General features: G+C 38.4%; 1 protein-coding gene across 1 annotated transcript in view; it reads left to right on the top strand.

Moving 5' to 3' along the window:
• The window catches only part of LOC140156785 (protein sel-1 homolog 1-like), a 243,091-nt gene that overhangs the window by 200,021 nt on the left and 27,246 nt on the right, over nucleotides 1–15,824 (top strand). Inside the window, exon 17 of the mRNA XM_072179767.1 lies at nucleotides 3,035–3,207. Coding sequence (XP_072035868.1) covers nucleotides 3,035–3,207 — 173 coding nt within the window. The remainder of the gene's footprint in view (nucleotides 1–3,034; nucleotides 3,208–15,824) is intronic.

The raw sequence follows: 15,824 nt of genomic DNA, 5'->3' as shown, positions 1-15,824 counted from the left end.
AACCCCACTTATTGAGAGCTGTAGTACCATAATTACCAAGCACTTTACTACTTACTATAGGCCTATCTCAATTGTCCGAATCAAGTCTTCATTATAACCACTTTTCATTATAACCAAAAGCTGTTTTTCAGTGCAGCGCATATATTGAGGTTGTGTTATTGGATAACTGCACCCATTTGCAAAGACCTTTTGCAGTGCCCAATTTGGCGCAGTTTATGGCGTAAATATGAAATCACATTCTGATTGACTAATTGAATCACATCAGCACCTCATTCGCTGATAAAACTGTGTAGCATCACATGATGCAGGTGTGACCTAGTTCTTCTTACGCAATCGGTTGCAGCAGTGCGGAAGATCATTGCAAAAGCATAACCAGTCATTGCAGGACTTTTCTCATAATTATTCAGAACTCTCACAGTTAAAAGTCAACAATACCAGATCAAACTAGATGAATTAGATCCCAACTGACCAAATAATGAACCCAAGTTTCTCTTTATGCAACTGTTATACATATTTACTCTTAATGCCCATGACCTACCTATTGAGATTACCATTGCAGATTTCGTTGTGTGCATAGGAATGAATGTGTGCATTAATGCACTTATAGATGATATCCACATATGCTAGTCAGCCCTGTCAGAGACAAATGGGAATTTTCATACCAATGGAACACGTTTCCTGATATATTATGTCTCTGATTCCGTCTTGTTTTCAATTATCATGAATATAGCTAATGGTAGAGCTGTCGGCCTGAGTTGTCAAGAGGGTGTCACTTTGACAGATTGCTAGAGTAACTTATGTTAGAGCATGATGAGTTTACCATGGCTGGGTTTAACACTTTGTGTGTCAGACATAGGCACAGTAATAGGTCGTAGCTCTGAACTGCTGTCTTACTTTTATCAGCCGTTAATATGATTCACTGCCCTCCCACTTTGAACATGCCAAATTTTAGCACTGCCATGAGTTATATCCAACATTGATTACATTTACATGGTGGGGGAAGGGGGATTTAGGTTGCAGCTTCCTATAATACTAGTGCACCTGCGGCTATGAGAGCCCAGATGCTGTGAGAGCACTGTTTGACCCCAGATGACCTTTGAACTTGGATGACCTCGGTGCAATTTTTTTTATTTTTCTCTCAGTCATACGAAGGATTCCACCTATCAAGTGTAAGCCCAATAGGGCAAAGTTAAATGTAGCCCCTACATGACCTTTGACCTCGGTTGACCTCAATTTTGTTTTGCGCATATATTGCCCTCGTATGAAGGATTGCACCCACCAAGTTTGAACCCAATAGGACAAAGTTTGAAATCCATGACCTTTGACCTTTGACCTCGGATGACCTCCATATAATGTTTTTCATGCTCCCTCATACGAAGGTTGCGACCCACCAAGTTTGAGCCCGATCGGACAAAGTTTGAAATTTGACCCCCCGTAATGACCTTTGACCTCGGTTGACCTCGATTTTAATATTCTTCTCGTATCAAGGATTCCACCCACCAAGTTTGAGCCCGATCGGACAAAGTGTGAAATTTTGACCTTTGACCTTGACCTCCGATGACCTTCAAAACCACATGGCCAACATGCTTTTCCCAATACCTATCTATATCCGAAATTTCAGCGCGATGCGTCGAAGCGCGGCGAAACGCATAGCCGGACAGACAGATAGATAGACAGATAGACAGATACAGCCCGCTTATTATTTTATTAGTAAAGATGGTAGACAGTTTGTTTGATGTGATTCCTAATATCACTTAAGGCAAATATTCCGAAACCAAACTTCCATATCCCGTTGTATATAAAAGTGTGTTTGTACTGGTATGAATACATGTATATTATTGGATCAATCATGGAATCAAAGTGTGGAAGAACCAACTCTTCGTGGGTTTGTACACTAAAGTTATTTTCAACATCAAAAGCCCATCTCAAGAACCTCTGAACTGGCACTTCTAAAGGTTGTCCATTCTTAATCTTTAATATTGTCCTGTTGACACCCACATGGGCAGTGTGGGCACCTCCTCCCACACAGGTATGTGCGAGTATTACACATTTTGCTAAATCGTACACAGGTAATTTTAGCCTCAGCTCACTTTACAGGAATTTCCTGGCCGCTCTGACCCATTTAGCAACATTAAAGGACTTGCAGTTAGGAAGTGCACACCCTATACAGCCGCAATAAACTATCACAGCCAGGAACAGTTCCCCAAGTTCTCATACAGATAACTGGGACAACAAGCAGTTAGTTCCTTGCTCGGGGGAATTTCAAGTTACGTCAATTATATCACGAGAACAAACAGGGACTGTGGCCGGGCTCGAACTTATACCGCTACACACCAATACAGTACTTCAGAGTCGAATGCCCCTCTGATTGAGCTAATTTGACCGCTGTATAGCAGCAGAGTAGAGATGATTGATCTTTTGAAGTGCATCAAAGAGGCCAGCAAAGAAAAAAGCCTTCTCCTGAACATAGAGAAGACAAAAATAATGTTGTAGACAGAGAGCGGAAAAGTGATGAGTTTTTATGATAGATTTGAATACCTGGGTTCAATGATTAACAACATCGGTGACAGCACAACAAGAGAACAAATTCCTGGATCTTCGACAAGATTGGTACAAGTCTAACCATCAGAAACAGCATAATGGAGAGAAAGCTGAAGTACTTTGGCCATATTGTCAGTAAACATGGTGTAGAAAAACAAATTTTGCAAGGGGCTATGGAAGAAGGGGACATCCACCAATATCTTGGACCAATGATGGGAAGCTGGTTTCTAACCAAGGATGCAAGGTGCAAGTTATGCACTTGGCATCAGATCAAGTGAGATGGTGTACTCTTGTGAAGACCACAGTAGCGCTACACAGTGTCGCGCTGCACAGTGTAGCGCCGCACAGTGTAGCGCCACCTGACACAGAGAGAGAGAGAGAGACAGGGATTTTATTGTCTTTAATCTGTAATAATTATATGTATAATGACATTAGCAATAATCAAATCACAAGATTAATAACTTTGAATGCTTTTTTTTCTTCTTTTGTTTAGGATACACCAATGCCCGAGTCAAATTAGGTGACTACCATTACTATGGTTATGGCACAGTAGTTGACTACGAGACTGCAGCATTGCATTACCGAATGGCATTCGAACAACAGCACAATGCCCAGGCTATGTTCAACCTAGGCTATATGCATGAGCAAGGATTGGGCATGAAGAGGGTAAGTTGCACTCTGTGATGGATAGTTGAGACACAATGTTGAGATGTGTCTGAGTACTGTGATAAGAGTACACAAGAGCATGGTGGAATTTGTTTGTCTAGTGTGTCCGATGATTGGTAATTTGTTAGTTTTATTTTTATGTTTGTCTGAATTGGTGCTCAAGGCAGAAACATAACACTCTGGAACAAGAGTTGTCAATCCTTGCATTAGAGTCCTGATTGAAAAGAGTCAGTGTCAAGGCCATTTGTGTGAGCAAACCTTTCAGAATCCATATTAACCCTAACCATACCAAACACTACAAAAACCTATGTGATATATCCGCTCTGCATGCATGCATAGCACATGATGTGATGATGTAATCAACTTAAGTGATATATACGCACAGTTTTGTTGGCCAGGCCAGAAAAACACCTGTGAGGTGTCTCTTGTTTGAAACCTGACCAAAACAAACAACCTCTTTGTTCATCTTCTCTCTTTATTTCTTCCTTCTTTTCATTCCATTTGCCAAAGAGCACTTGGGGCTTTTAGGGTTAAATAGCTAGCCATTTTGAAATGATATGAGGAATAGTATTGAAGATAATACAATAGAAATGTGACAACAACAATCGGATGAAGTCAATGGTATTTCTGGAATTGGGTATTTGATATCCTGTGGCCCCTTTTTCCTTCATTACTCTCCTTGCTTGCCACTGTTTATATGATACAGCTTTATCGTGAACTATCTGCGTGTTTCTACTGGGGAACGGTTGGCGGGTAATGTGTTTTAGTTTAGAGTGTTACCGGTTAATGTGCTCAGTGGAAACAGATCGGTTCAGAGTGATGCGGTGTGGACACCCGGCAACCATGATCCACCTCATGAGGTAGACCATGTGGTGTGGCACCCGGTATTTCGGTCAGTGGAAACACTAACGGTTAACGGTTGCTGGGTGTTGAACTTCTTTTATGTACATTTTATGTATCACATCCTGACCTTAAAAGCAGCTTGGGGTCAGGAAAATATTTTCAGTACTTCCGGTACACACCACAACCCTTATTTTAAGCATCAGTAGAAACATGCTGGTTAAGGTTGTTGCCTGAATCGGATTGTGGGTTACCAGGTAATACCGGGTAAAAATACAGAGTGCTCAGTGTAAACACGCAGAATGTGGCATAGGAGTAATAAAGTATAGAAGACTGTAGTTGGAGTGGGTATAGTTGTAGTGGAGTAGGAGTAACAGCACCAGCAGCAATGTTTATTCTCTCTTTGGAAATTGGGTGCACCAAAGAGAGCATTTTCCCCCAAAATTGGGCCAAGTTTGTCTCAGTAATCCCTCAAATTGACTCATTGTAATACATGATGGCAAATCTGTGTGCACCAAATCTAACTTTTACTGGGCCAAAATTGCGACACACAGCCTCTAGTAAACACAGATCAGCAGTATACTTTTGTTTAGTGTGCATAGTTAAGGTTGTCATTCTGTTTTCAAACTACAAATTTATAAATTGGCAGTGTAACCTGTTTCTGTACAGATGTCTTGAGAATTATTGCTCCTCCCAGGCTTGCCCTCTCTAATAAATGTGCTAGCTATGCCACTGTTTCAACTCCGCTTCATCCTAAGAACTTGGGTTAGGGGATAATTGATTTCAATATTAATGCTTTATGAGCATACTGAGTAGTAACTAAAATATATGCATGCATGATGATTTTTCAAAAAATTTTATGAGGAAATCTTAGTATCTATGTTCACTGAATTCAATGAATTCTAGAATTTATCCAAGTGCTTGAACTTGAAGAAAGAATACGAGTACTTGCCCAGACGAATGACATTAGTTGCATATTGACATCATTGTTGAATATCGACTTGTTTACTAATGTTTGAGAGCAGCTTCAGGGTGGAAGACAAAAATAAAGCTGTGGGGGTGTCCTTTGGATGCATCCGTGTTTGAATAGGTGCAGGTTGTTAGAGTCTATGACATCTGCATAGATGAAAATTAATGCAAACAGTCTGTGTGAGCTGTAACTTGAGGAGGTGCAATTTGTAGTGCAATGTCATTAGTATAAGGGCATGTATTGTGGAGAAAAAATTTGGGAAGAAAAGTTTTTAGATAAATGTTTGGTAAATATGGTTAAGTACACTGCCCATAAAGCTAGTGCCCACATAATAGACTCCAATTTTAATTGAATGTGATAGATTCATTTCAAAAAAGCAGATATCAGTTGTGTCCAGTATGGTAGCTGGCTAAATCACCCATATTGAAGTTCATTTTTAAATGGTAATATTTCAAGTTTAAATTATTTAGTATGTTATAAATGATCGTCTGAAGAAAAGTAATACAAATATTCTCCATAAATAAACTTGCATACTTCACTGTGCTTGTTTGTGAACTTTTGGTATGCTTTTTTATCTTCCTATTGTTTTTATGCTCCTTACTTTTGCTGTATTGTTTCAAACGCAAAATGGCTGACATAGGCTTCAGTCATAGACCCTGAAAATGAGAATATGCGTCAATGTATGAGATCATGTCACATGTGAGGTATTGCATTGCAATATTTTTTGAGATGAGGCGGGCTAAATGCTGTGATTTCAGCCAACGTTATTTTAGACTTAGCAGGTGAATGCTCTTCAAACATACCATTTTGATCAGTTGCAAAAATATTTATATATTTATTTATCTGTAAGCTTGTTTACCCTAAGGTTTCTAGAAGAGAGCAAAACATGTCTGCGTGAAAGTGAACGATTTTGTGCAAACATTCAGAGAATTTTACATTAATTGATCTTTTCCTGGAGGTGGGAAAGATGTTTATCCTATTAACTTAGGGTACTGAGAAATGTTGAACCCAACCTCCTGAATATTTTTAAGGAGCATGGTCCAATCAGCAACCTCATTCCAACATTTTCTGCATTATCAAATTTGAGATTTTTTTGTGTCAGTGGAAAGACCATATTTTTCTCATTGGTCATGTGAACATTTTAAACATTTTAGGGCTGAAAGATCCCTTGTTTGGAAGGTGCAATCCTAAATGTATTGATGTGTTAACCTACTTTTCAGTCACAAAGTATTCTATATACACTAAGCCAAAAAAAAAACTTAAAATTGTTCACAAGGTCATATATTATATCACCAAAGCAACATCCTTCCTTCCCCACTCTCCTATTGCAATGTTGTTTTGGACAACATTGTCATCATTTCTACAGTACAGTCTCCCAATTTTGAAAAATGGGGGTGGGAAAGGGGAGAGCGTAAGCTGAATATGCATTTGCAACTAAACTGGCCTCAAAAAGAAACTTATAATTTTTCACAAGGTCGTATCTTAAAATCCTCACCATAAAAATGAACAAAAATTGCACACAGGATTACTTCAATACTCGACTCTAAACACTGGTCAGTAACCAAACAGTTGTCCAACTGACACAACAGCAAAATACACTGACATGCAACACCTTCCTGGACCACATTCACAGCGCAACAGATTTCTTTGGCTGGGTTCCAATTATTTGCCTGTACATGAACAAAAATTACACACAGGATTACTTCAATACTCGACTCTAAACACATGCCAGTAATCAAGCATGTGAAGAGATTCATCAGGTTTGTAGATAATTATAATTTGGAGTTTTCATATTACAAAACCAAACTTTTGAACACTGACCTGACAGTTTCGTATGTCTTGGACGACATACTTCCTCAGAGTGATTGGTATCCCATCATCCTCTTAGCTGCTGGTAACACAGCTCCATCCCCAGGGGGCGTGGTCTTGAGGAGAGGGTCATACACATGACTGAGATGATAGGCCCCCTCGTCTCTGTTCATGACGGTAGGACCTCTCTTGCAAATCCATATTGATTCTCTGATGAAGCGAGTACTCGCATCACACTCCTTCTGTAACACTTTTGTATCGTCCCAGTTTATTACATGGTTCTGTTGAATAGCATGATCTGCTATGGCTGACTTGCTTTGTTCTGTGACCGACTCTTTTCTGGTCTGGGCGCCAGAAAGTTCTTTTTGCTCCTTTCCAATTTTTCTGTTTCTTTCTGATGTTCCTTCAGCCGGTGTTTAATTTTCGGCCGGTTTCTCCCACGTAGGTGCTGTCACAGTTTTGGCAAGGTATTTCATAGATACAGTCCGTTTTATCAAGCGAATCTATTTTGTCCTTGGTGCACCAACAGCTTCCTCAATGAGGTGTTCGGCTTCATGGCGGTGGCAATGTTATGCTTCCTAAACACCCGATTGGCTCTCTCAGCCACACCTTCCACGTATGGTATAACTACCAAACCCTTGGTTTGTTGCGACGGGTCTTTGGTTTAAGTTTTGGAGGATTTAGCAGGTTTGTCTCTGATCTTCTTTTTGACAGATTGAACAGTCCACTCTGGGTAGCCGCACATCTTCAATGCCTTCTTGATGTTGTCTTCCTCTTTTTGCCTGTCTTCTGGTTCTGTGACGATCTTGTCCATTCTATCAAGTAATGTGCGAACTACCCACAGCTTGTGATATATGGGGTGGTGGGAGCTAAAGTTGAGATACTGGTCCGTGTGGGTCGCCTTACGGTAAACCAGTAATTTGACTGAGCCATCCTCTTTTCTGACGATGAGTGTGTCTAAAAACGGGATGCGACCCTGCTCTTCCTTCTCGTAGGTGAACTTTATACTGTCTGTTGGATCAGTGTTATTGAGATGGTCTGTGAGGTTGTCAACTTGATTGTCTTTCACTATTTCAAGGATGTCGTCGACATACCTCTTCCACAGCCTAGGCTTACACTCTATGGGGGCTGTAGCGATGGCTTGCTCTTCTAAGAATTCCATATACAGATTGGCTGTGATTGGAGACACAGGGCTGCCCATGGCTGCACCAAATAATTGTCTGTATATCTTGCCCCTAAACGAGAAGTATGTTGTGGTAAGCACAAAAGCAAGGAGTTCCATAACATCTTCAACTGAGAGCAGAGTTCTTTGTTTAAGAGACTTGTCTTTCTGCAGTCGTTGTTTGATGACCTCGAGCGATTTATCCACTGGCGTATTGGTGAAGAGCGACACAACGTCGTGAGAATTAAAAATCTCCCCCTCCTCTATGTACACCTGAGCTAAATCTTCGGCAAGCTGTTTGGAGTTCTTTACATGGTGTTCCGTCTGTCCAACAAGGGGGGCTAGGATGTCTGCTAGCGCTCTGGATGTGTTGTAGCTGATCGAACCAGTGTAATCCACTATAGGTCTCACTTTGTTGCCTTCCTTGTGGATCTTGGGTGTTCCGTAGATTCTTGGCACATTTTCTGCTGTCGGAAACAGATGGTCATACTGCGATTTGGTGATCTTCTCTTCTTTCTTTAACCTACTTAAAATGCTTACAAGTTGACGTTTGTAGCGTGGGGTGGGATCACGATCAAGTAGTTCGTAAGTCTTTTCATCGCTAAGCATGCCTTGTAATTTTTGATCATACTCATCAGCCTGCATAGCTTTGCCTTTGTCAGCCGGGAGCACTATGATGGACTTCTCTTTACGAAGCTCATGAATCACCTGTCTTTCCTCTTTAGTGATGTTCTGTTTGGGTATTTTTGCACTGCGTAGAACACCTGCCATCTCCGATCTCAGTACAGCTGCTTCGCTGCTGGGTAGTTTTCTACATGCTAGCTCCGTCATGACGATGTATTCCTCATGTGGTAACACAGCGGCGAGGGTGCAAAATTCAGCCCCTTGGCGAGTACGGACTTTTTGCGGTTGAGTAAGCTTATATTTGGACAGATTGACGACCCATTTTTTAGTTGTTCTCCTCCTAGCTCCGGGTTTTCTGCTGTATTCCTACGATTATTTATCGGGAGCGAGATTTCTCTATCAGCCGATCCAACTTTTGTGTATGACGCCATTTTGTTTTCTGAAATTCATTCTCAGTTTTCCGGGTCACATGATCAGTCACCTGATTTTTGATGTCGTCGGTAACCCGGGAAGAAATGTCATTTTCTAGACGCGATTTCTGCTGTTTAAAATCATTAATCCGGTTGTTGGTTACTCGGATCCGTTCCCGGAGAAGCTGATGTTGTGCTTTTTCTATTATTTCTCTGGCTCGGTTCGTCTTGATCGGACATTTCAATCTGAGGCTCCGTGGTGTGATACGCAATTCTTTACAGCGGAGTGTGAATACGAGGTGGTTTGTGTGACGGGCGATCTTTTTCCCTACACCTTCTAAGTCACGCACGATTTTCACGGTGTTTTGTCCATAATTACTTCTTTACGCGCCAGACCAGAAAAGAGTCGGTCACAGAACAAAGCAAGTCAGCCATAGCAGATCATGCTATTCAACAGAACCATGTAATAAACTGGGACGATACAAAAGTGTTACAGAAGGAGTGTGATGCGAGTACTCTCTTCATCAGAGAATCAATATGGATTCGCAAGAGAGGTCCTACCGTCATGAACAGAGACGAGGGGGCCTATCATCTCAGTCATGTGTATGACCCTCTCCTCAAGACCACGCCCCTGGGGATGGAGCTGTGTTACCAGCAGCTAAGAGGATGATGGGATACCAATCACTCTGAGGAAGTATGTCGTCCAAGACATACGAAACTGTCAGGTCAGTGTTCAAAAGTTTGGTTTTGTAATATGAAAACTCCAAATTATAGTAATCAAGCAGTTGCCCAACTGACACAACAGTAAAATGCACTGACACGGAACAGCTTCCGGGATCACATTCACAGGCGAATAATTGGAATCCAGCCAAAGAAATCTGTTGCGCTGTGAATATGGCCCAGGAAGGTGTTGCATGTCAGTGCATTTTGCTGTTGTGTCAGTTGGACAACTGTTTGGTTACTGACCGTGTTTAGCGAGAGTATTGAAGTAATCCTGTGTGCAATTTTTGTTCATTTTTATGGAGAGGATTTTAAGATATGACCTTGTGAAAAATTATAAGTTTCTTTTTGAGGCCAGTTTATTATACAAAGATAATGCAGAACTATCACATGCTTAGCTCTGGCAATTGCGTGCATGTGCTGGTGTGGCAACTAATTTCCACCAGGAATGTAGGTGATGATAGGCATATCATCATCAGTGTATCCCTGTAACATATATTTAAATTTTACAGGAATAGCTTAGAGCATCTTTTTAGGTGGAGTTATGTACTTCATAAGTTTACACTAGATACATCTATAACATTCTCAGAATTTTCTTATGAAAATAAAAGTAACAACAATGATGAAAGGAGAGAGCTGAAATAATGTGAAACCCCATTCAATTGTATGTGCCTGTACAGACAGCAACCTCCAACATTGGCTATTTAAAATGTCATATGATATCCTGATAAGGTCACTTTAAGTATCAATTGCATAGAATTCTAGCACACCTATACTACTTTACAAAATTCAAAAACAATTTTTTTATGATTCTGAACTAGCAAATCATCGATAGTACCTTTAAGAGCTTCATTTTGTCTCTGTGAGTTTTGTGATGTTTGCTCATCAATGCATGATGCTTTTAGTTCATGATTGATTACAACCTTGTAGATGGAATTCAAGAGGCACAATTTCTGATTTTATCAACAGTTTTCAGTTTATGAAAATTGTGTACTGTGTTATGGTGTTTGAATTCTTAACGCTCTAAGCAGTGTCATAATGGGAGCAGGGAGGAGAGTGTCACATATGGGAGCAGGGAGGCGAAAGGAAGTTGTATGCACAACCTGTTTGCTGACAAGAGATTGTGGTGCTCTAGTTAATAATTTTATAGATGACGTAAATTAGACTGGAGGAGTAATAACAGTGTAATTTTGAAGAGCAGCGTAATATAAACTGGCTTCAAAAAGAAACTTATCATTTTTCACAAGGTCATATCTTAAAATCCTGTCTACAAAAATTACACACAGGATTACTTCAATACTCTACTTTAAACACATGTCAGTAAGCAAGCAGTTGTCCAACTGACACAACAGCAAAATGCACTGACATGGAACACCTTCCTGGACCACATTCACAGCCCAACAGATTTTTGCTGGGTTCCAATTATTCGCCTGTGAATGTGGTCCCGGAAGCTGTTTTGTGTCAATGTATTTTGCTGTTGTGTCAGCTGGACAACTGTTTGGTTACTGACCAGTCTTTAGAGTAGAGTATTGAAGTAATCCTGTGTGCAATTTTTGTTCATTTTTATGGAGAGGATTTTAAGATATGACCTTGTGAAAAATTATAAGTTTCTTTATATCTTTCTTCCTACCTAAGAAATCTATCTTCCTTCCTACCAGGGTTTACTGGTTTCCTGTAGTTTTGAAATTATGAGGTCCACATGGGATCAAAATCTATACAAATGGAAAGTATATGGGATATTCTAGGATTATTTAGGGTTTGTGGAAACAAATTCTGCATGGTTAAGTTCTTGGTATCAAATTTTGGGCTCCAGGTGGACCTTATAATTTGCAACACTTGAAAAATATATTACTAAAGATCCCAGAACTCAGGCTAACAGCAACCCAAAAAGAAAGGCTCCTAGTCCTTGGTCACTGAGAAAGCCTAAGAACCCAGATGCTTTCAGGGGGCTCATTCCTAAACATGGATTCCACCTGCTAATCATTCAAGGTTTGCAGATCTCCCCTTTGACACATACAATCAAACAGATACTTATAGGGAGACATGCATTTGTCCACACCCGAATTAGAGATTTTTTGCTACTAATCAACACTAAAATGCATCCTTTCACTTGAAATTGATAAAATACAATTTTTTTAATATTTACTCCCATTTCTTCTTAATTCAAAAATCATTCTAAATAATCAACACTGAAATGTATCCTTTCACTTGAAATTGATAAAATACAACTTTTTAATATTTACTCCCATTTCTTCTTAATTTAAAAATCATTATAAATAATCCCCAATGTATGTCCCCAATCCCCATTGCTAACATACATCATCTTGATTAAATTGTTAATGCATTTGTGTCATATAAATATATCATCATGAAAACAAATCTATTTGTTTTATTTAAACTGGCACCTATGATGGTCCAGACATATAGAATGCGATGTTTAGACAACTTAATTTGCTCCAGTTTTGTCAAATTGACTTAGTAATTAATTGTCCCTAATGCTTTTTCACAGGCTGGAGAAGGCGGAATGTTCATTTAACCTGACTTAATTTTGCTAAATGTTTTCCTTTCATGTAAATAGAGCAATAATGTTGTATTCGTTAACCCACATCTTATCATATTTTTGTCTCCGTTCCATCAGCAAAATTAAATTATGTTTCGTTATAGACTTCCTTAGATTTAAAGTGTTTGTATTTTCTTGGAATTGACACAAATGGTAGGATGTAGTAAATACAACTGGCTCAATCCCGTGGATTGTGACGCTCTAGAATAGCGTATGTACAGGGCAGCTTTTGAGTCTGCCTGGATGGTGACTGGAGTGCAGCTTATTAGTGCCAGGGAGTGTCTGTCGCACGGACCAGTGTTATGCTAAAAGGTTTTTACTGTAATAAAAATGTTAGCTGAATACAAGCTTTCAAGAAGTTGTAAGGTTAGCAACTATTTTAAACTGTTGCGATTTGGTAGTTCACAGCATCTTGCGAATGGTAGTGAGCTTTGGCAAAAGTTGCATTGATCATTTCATAGTATTTTTAAAGTCATCTATAGTATTTTTAAAACACTCATCACTGTAAATATTTTGCACTGAACTTTGCTGTCTGCAAAATCTTGGATGCGGAGAGCACAACACACTGCAGTGCGATTATCTTCTTTTTTGAAGTCTGCACTTACACAGGAAGAAGAAGAAGATAGGGAGTGTGTAGAAGAATTCAAATATCACAGATATATTCTTGTAGGGCCTGTGGTTCTTAAATTATGTTGTAAAGAGGGCTAAACCAACAACACTTTTGTAAAACGTACATAACTCATTTAAGGTGGTATTGGATGCATTTTCTAGAAATTAGAAAATGCTTTGAGCATATTTTAAACAGATTAATTGAGTAGGGTAAAGTACACTGATCAATATGCCTTTTGTTTTAGCAAATCGGACATACGGTTTCCAAAATACATCAATTTATATTTTCTTTGTATCCTATTGTTTTGTCAATAATCAATATAGTTAATGAGCTAAAAGGACTGGAAAGGCTCATAAATATAATTTTGCCAATATTTTGCTAAAAATCAATGCATAAATGTTCAGGGTACTTTTATTTTGCATTCTTTTGCCCTGAAACTTGGTCAAAGTGTTTCTAATATGTTCTAATGTATTATATAGTGAAGCCGCCCTCTAATTTGCATATTTGCATAATTAATGAGCTAATTTGCATAAATGCTAATTAATTATGCAAATATGCAAATTAGGGGCGGCTTCACTATATAATACATTAGAACATATTAGAAACACTTTGACCAAGTTTCAGGGCAAAATTATGCAAAATAAAAGTACCCTGAACATTTATGCATGGATTTTAGCAAAATATTGGCAAAAAATATATGTAAATGAGCTTCTCCAGTCATTTTAGCTCATTAACTTGATTGATTATTGATAAAAACAATAAGATACAAAGAAAATATAAATTGATATATTTTGAAAACCGTAGGTCCGATTGACTCCAAACAAAAGGCATATTGATCAGTGTACTTTGCTCTACTCAATTAATCTGTTTAAAACATGTTTAGAGCACAAGCAAGTTTTCAAAGTATACGATTTGTAGAATGAACTTTTGCAAAACATCAGTGTTATTTTTCAATAATATATCGATTTAGATACTGAAAACTGGGGCTTTTTTTTGGCTGCTTGGATCAACAATACCTCGTCTACCCTTAAAAGCTTTATTTATTGTTGCTCATTTTCATATGAGTGTTTATTCTTGTATGTTTGTTATTGTTTATTTGTTAATATGCTTACTTAGCGGTATCAAATGAGCGTTCAAAAATAAACTACACAATATAAATAAATCATTGGCAAAAGATTGTTACAATCCATACATAATTACTAAAATCTGTGTTTGTGGAGGAAAAGCAAATTTGATAGTCCTTTTTGAAGAAAACAAATAATCAACTTGTAATATAATGCAATTTTCAGTTCTCACTGAGAAATACTTTCTACACTGTTGATGATTGAGTGTAGAAGCGGCATATATCTGTCAGAAGCAGACATTTACACAGTGAGTACTGCTTTATTGGACAAGTAATATGACATTTTGATCAAAATTCTGCGCTACCAGTCCTGGTAAAACAGGGTTATTAACACCACAGTCATGTTTTTCATCTTCTTAGCATCAAATGTGTCCATGTGATCATAATTGTATTGATCCATTTTGTCCCTCTATTTCATCTCCCAACTGGAAATGGATGGTTGTATTTGTTATTGTTGTCGTTTTTTTTATTTTTTGGTTTTGTTTGTATGTTTTTGTTTTTTTTGTGTTCTCCCCCCCTTGACATTGTAACTTGTTCTCTGAACATGGCCGGTATTTCTGTGATTTTTCCAATCAAACAATGACCTTTAAAGAAAATGGATGTCAGCCCTGTCACTTTTCATTTATAGCACCTTGTTCACTTGTTTATTACATTAATGTTGATTAAAAGAAATGAAGTATGAAAAAGCCGCAAATAAGCAGTTTAGTGGAAGTAGAATACTGTCACAATCTATTTCTTTTATTGCCGTTTGAGTGACTAAGTGGTAAAATACATTTGCATGAGTGAAATGAGAGAAAGCGAGAAAGGGAGAGAGAGGGAGAGGAAGAAAAAGGAAGAGTGGATGGAGAAAGAAAACAAAATAATGCAAAGCAGAGAGTCTGAGAGAGGATTATTGTTAGAGAGAGAGTGAGCGATCAAGAGAGTGAGCATAGAATTAAAGCAATCAAATCAACTAAATTAAAATGCACAAGTTAGGCGATGAAAAAAACAACCCGGTTTTACCGTTGGACTGACTTATGGAGATGGTCGGTCGATCAGGTTTTTTGTTTTGTTGTTTCCCATCTGCGAAAACATCATGTCTATCATATATGTGACATGATCAAGGGGAATGAGTCACATGTCGACCCTGGTCAAAAATGAGTTTTACATAGGTTTTTAAAGAGGACATTTAGAGCTCTCTGAAACTGAAAACCCTATGTTGATGCAACCTTTCCTTGCGAAGTTACATTAATTTATCCATTGTTAAAAACAATATAAAACAAAAGAATTTTAACACTTTGTCAATATTAGCGACATCTGACTCATTTCCCTTGATCGTGACACATGTGAGATATTATAGGGCCAAAAAAAACCCACACATTTCACCCTAGTGAATTACTAAGTAGCATTGTACATTTGTCTTTTTATGAATCATAAACTAGGGATGTGTGTGCTCATTGCAATGTATTTTGCATGTAGATTTCAAACTTGGGAAAAGAAATGTTAAGATATAGATGATTTTTTTATTAAATATTTTCTGAGTAGAGTTAATATTAGTATTAACTATGTTGATGAATGGTTGCATGCTTGCTTGACTGAATATAACACTTGATTGATTGCTTGAATGATGCCTTCTGATTACATGATAGAATGCATAGATGAGTATGAAGCACCTGTAAGAATAAATGCATTTTCTGGAGAACTGGACAATTAAAGGAGATATTTATTAGGCATCATAGAGTACACCTGTTGTGTGATAGTAAATGCCAAATTTCAGAAATGCTAGAGAAACTATCTGATCAGGGAAGGT

This window comes from Amphiura filiformis, chromosome 1, assembly GCF_039555335.1.
Source record: "Amphiura filiformis chromosome 1, Afil_fr2py, whole genome shotgun sequence".
Taxonomy (NCBI): domain Eukaryota; kingdom Metazoa; phylum Echinodermata; class Ophiuroidea; order Amphilepidida; family Amphiuridae; genus Amphiura; species Amphiura filiformis.
Note: the sequence above shows the minus strand (reverse complement) of the source record. Positions and strands in the feature narration are given on the sequence as shown.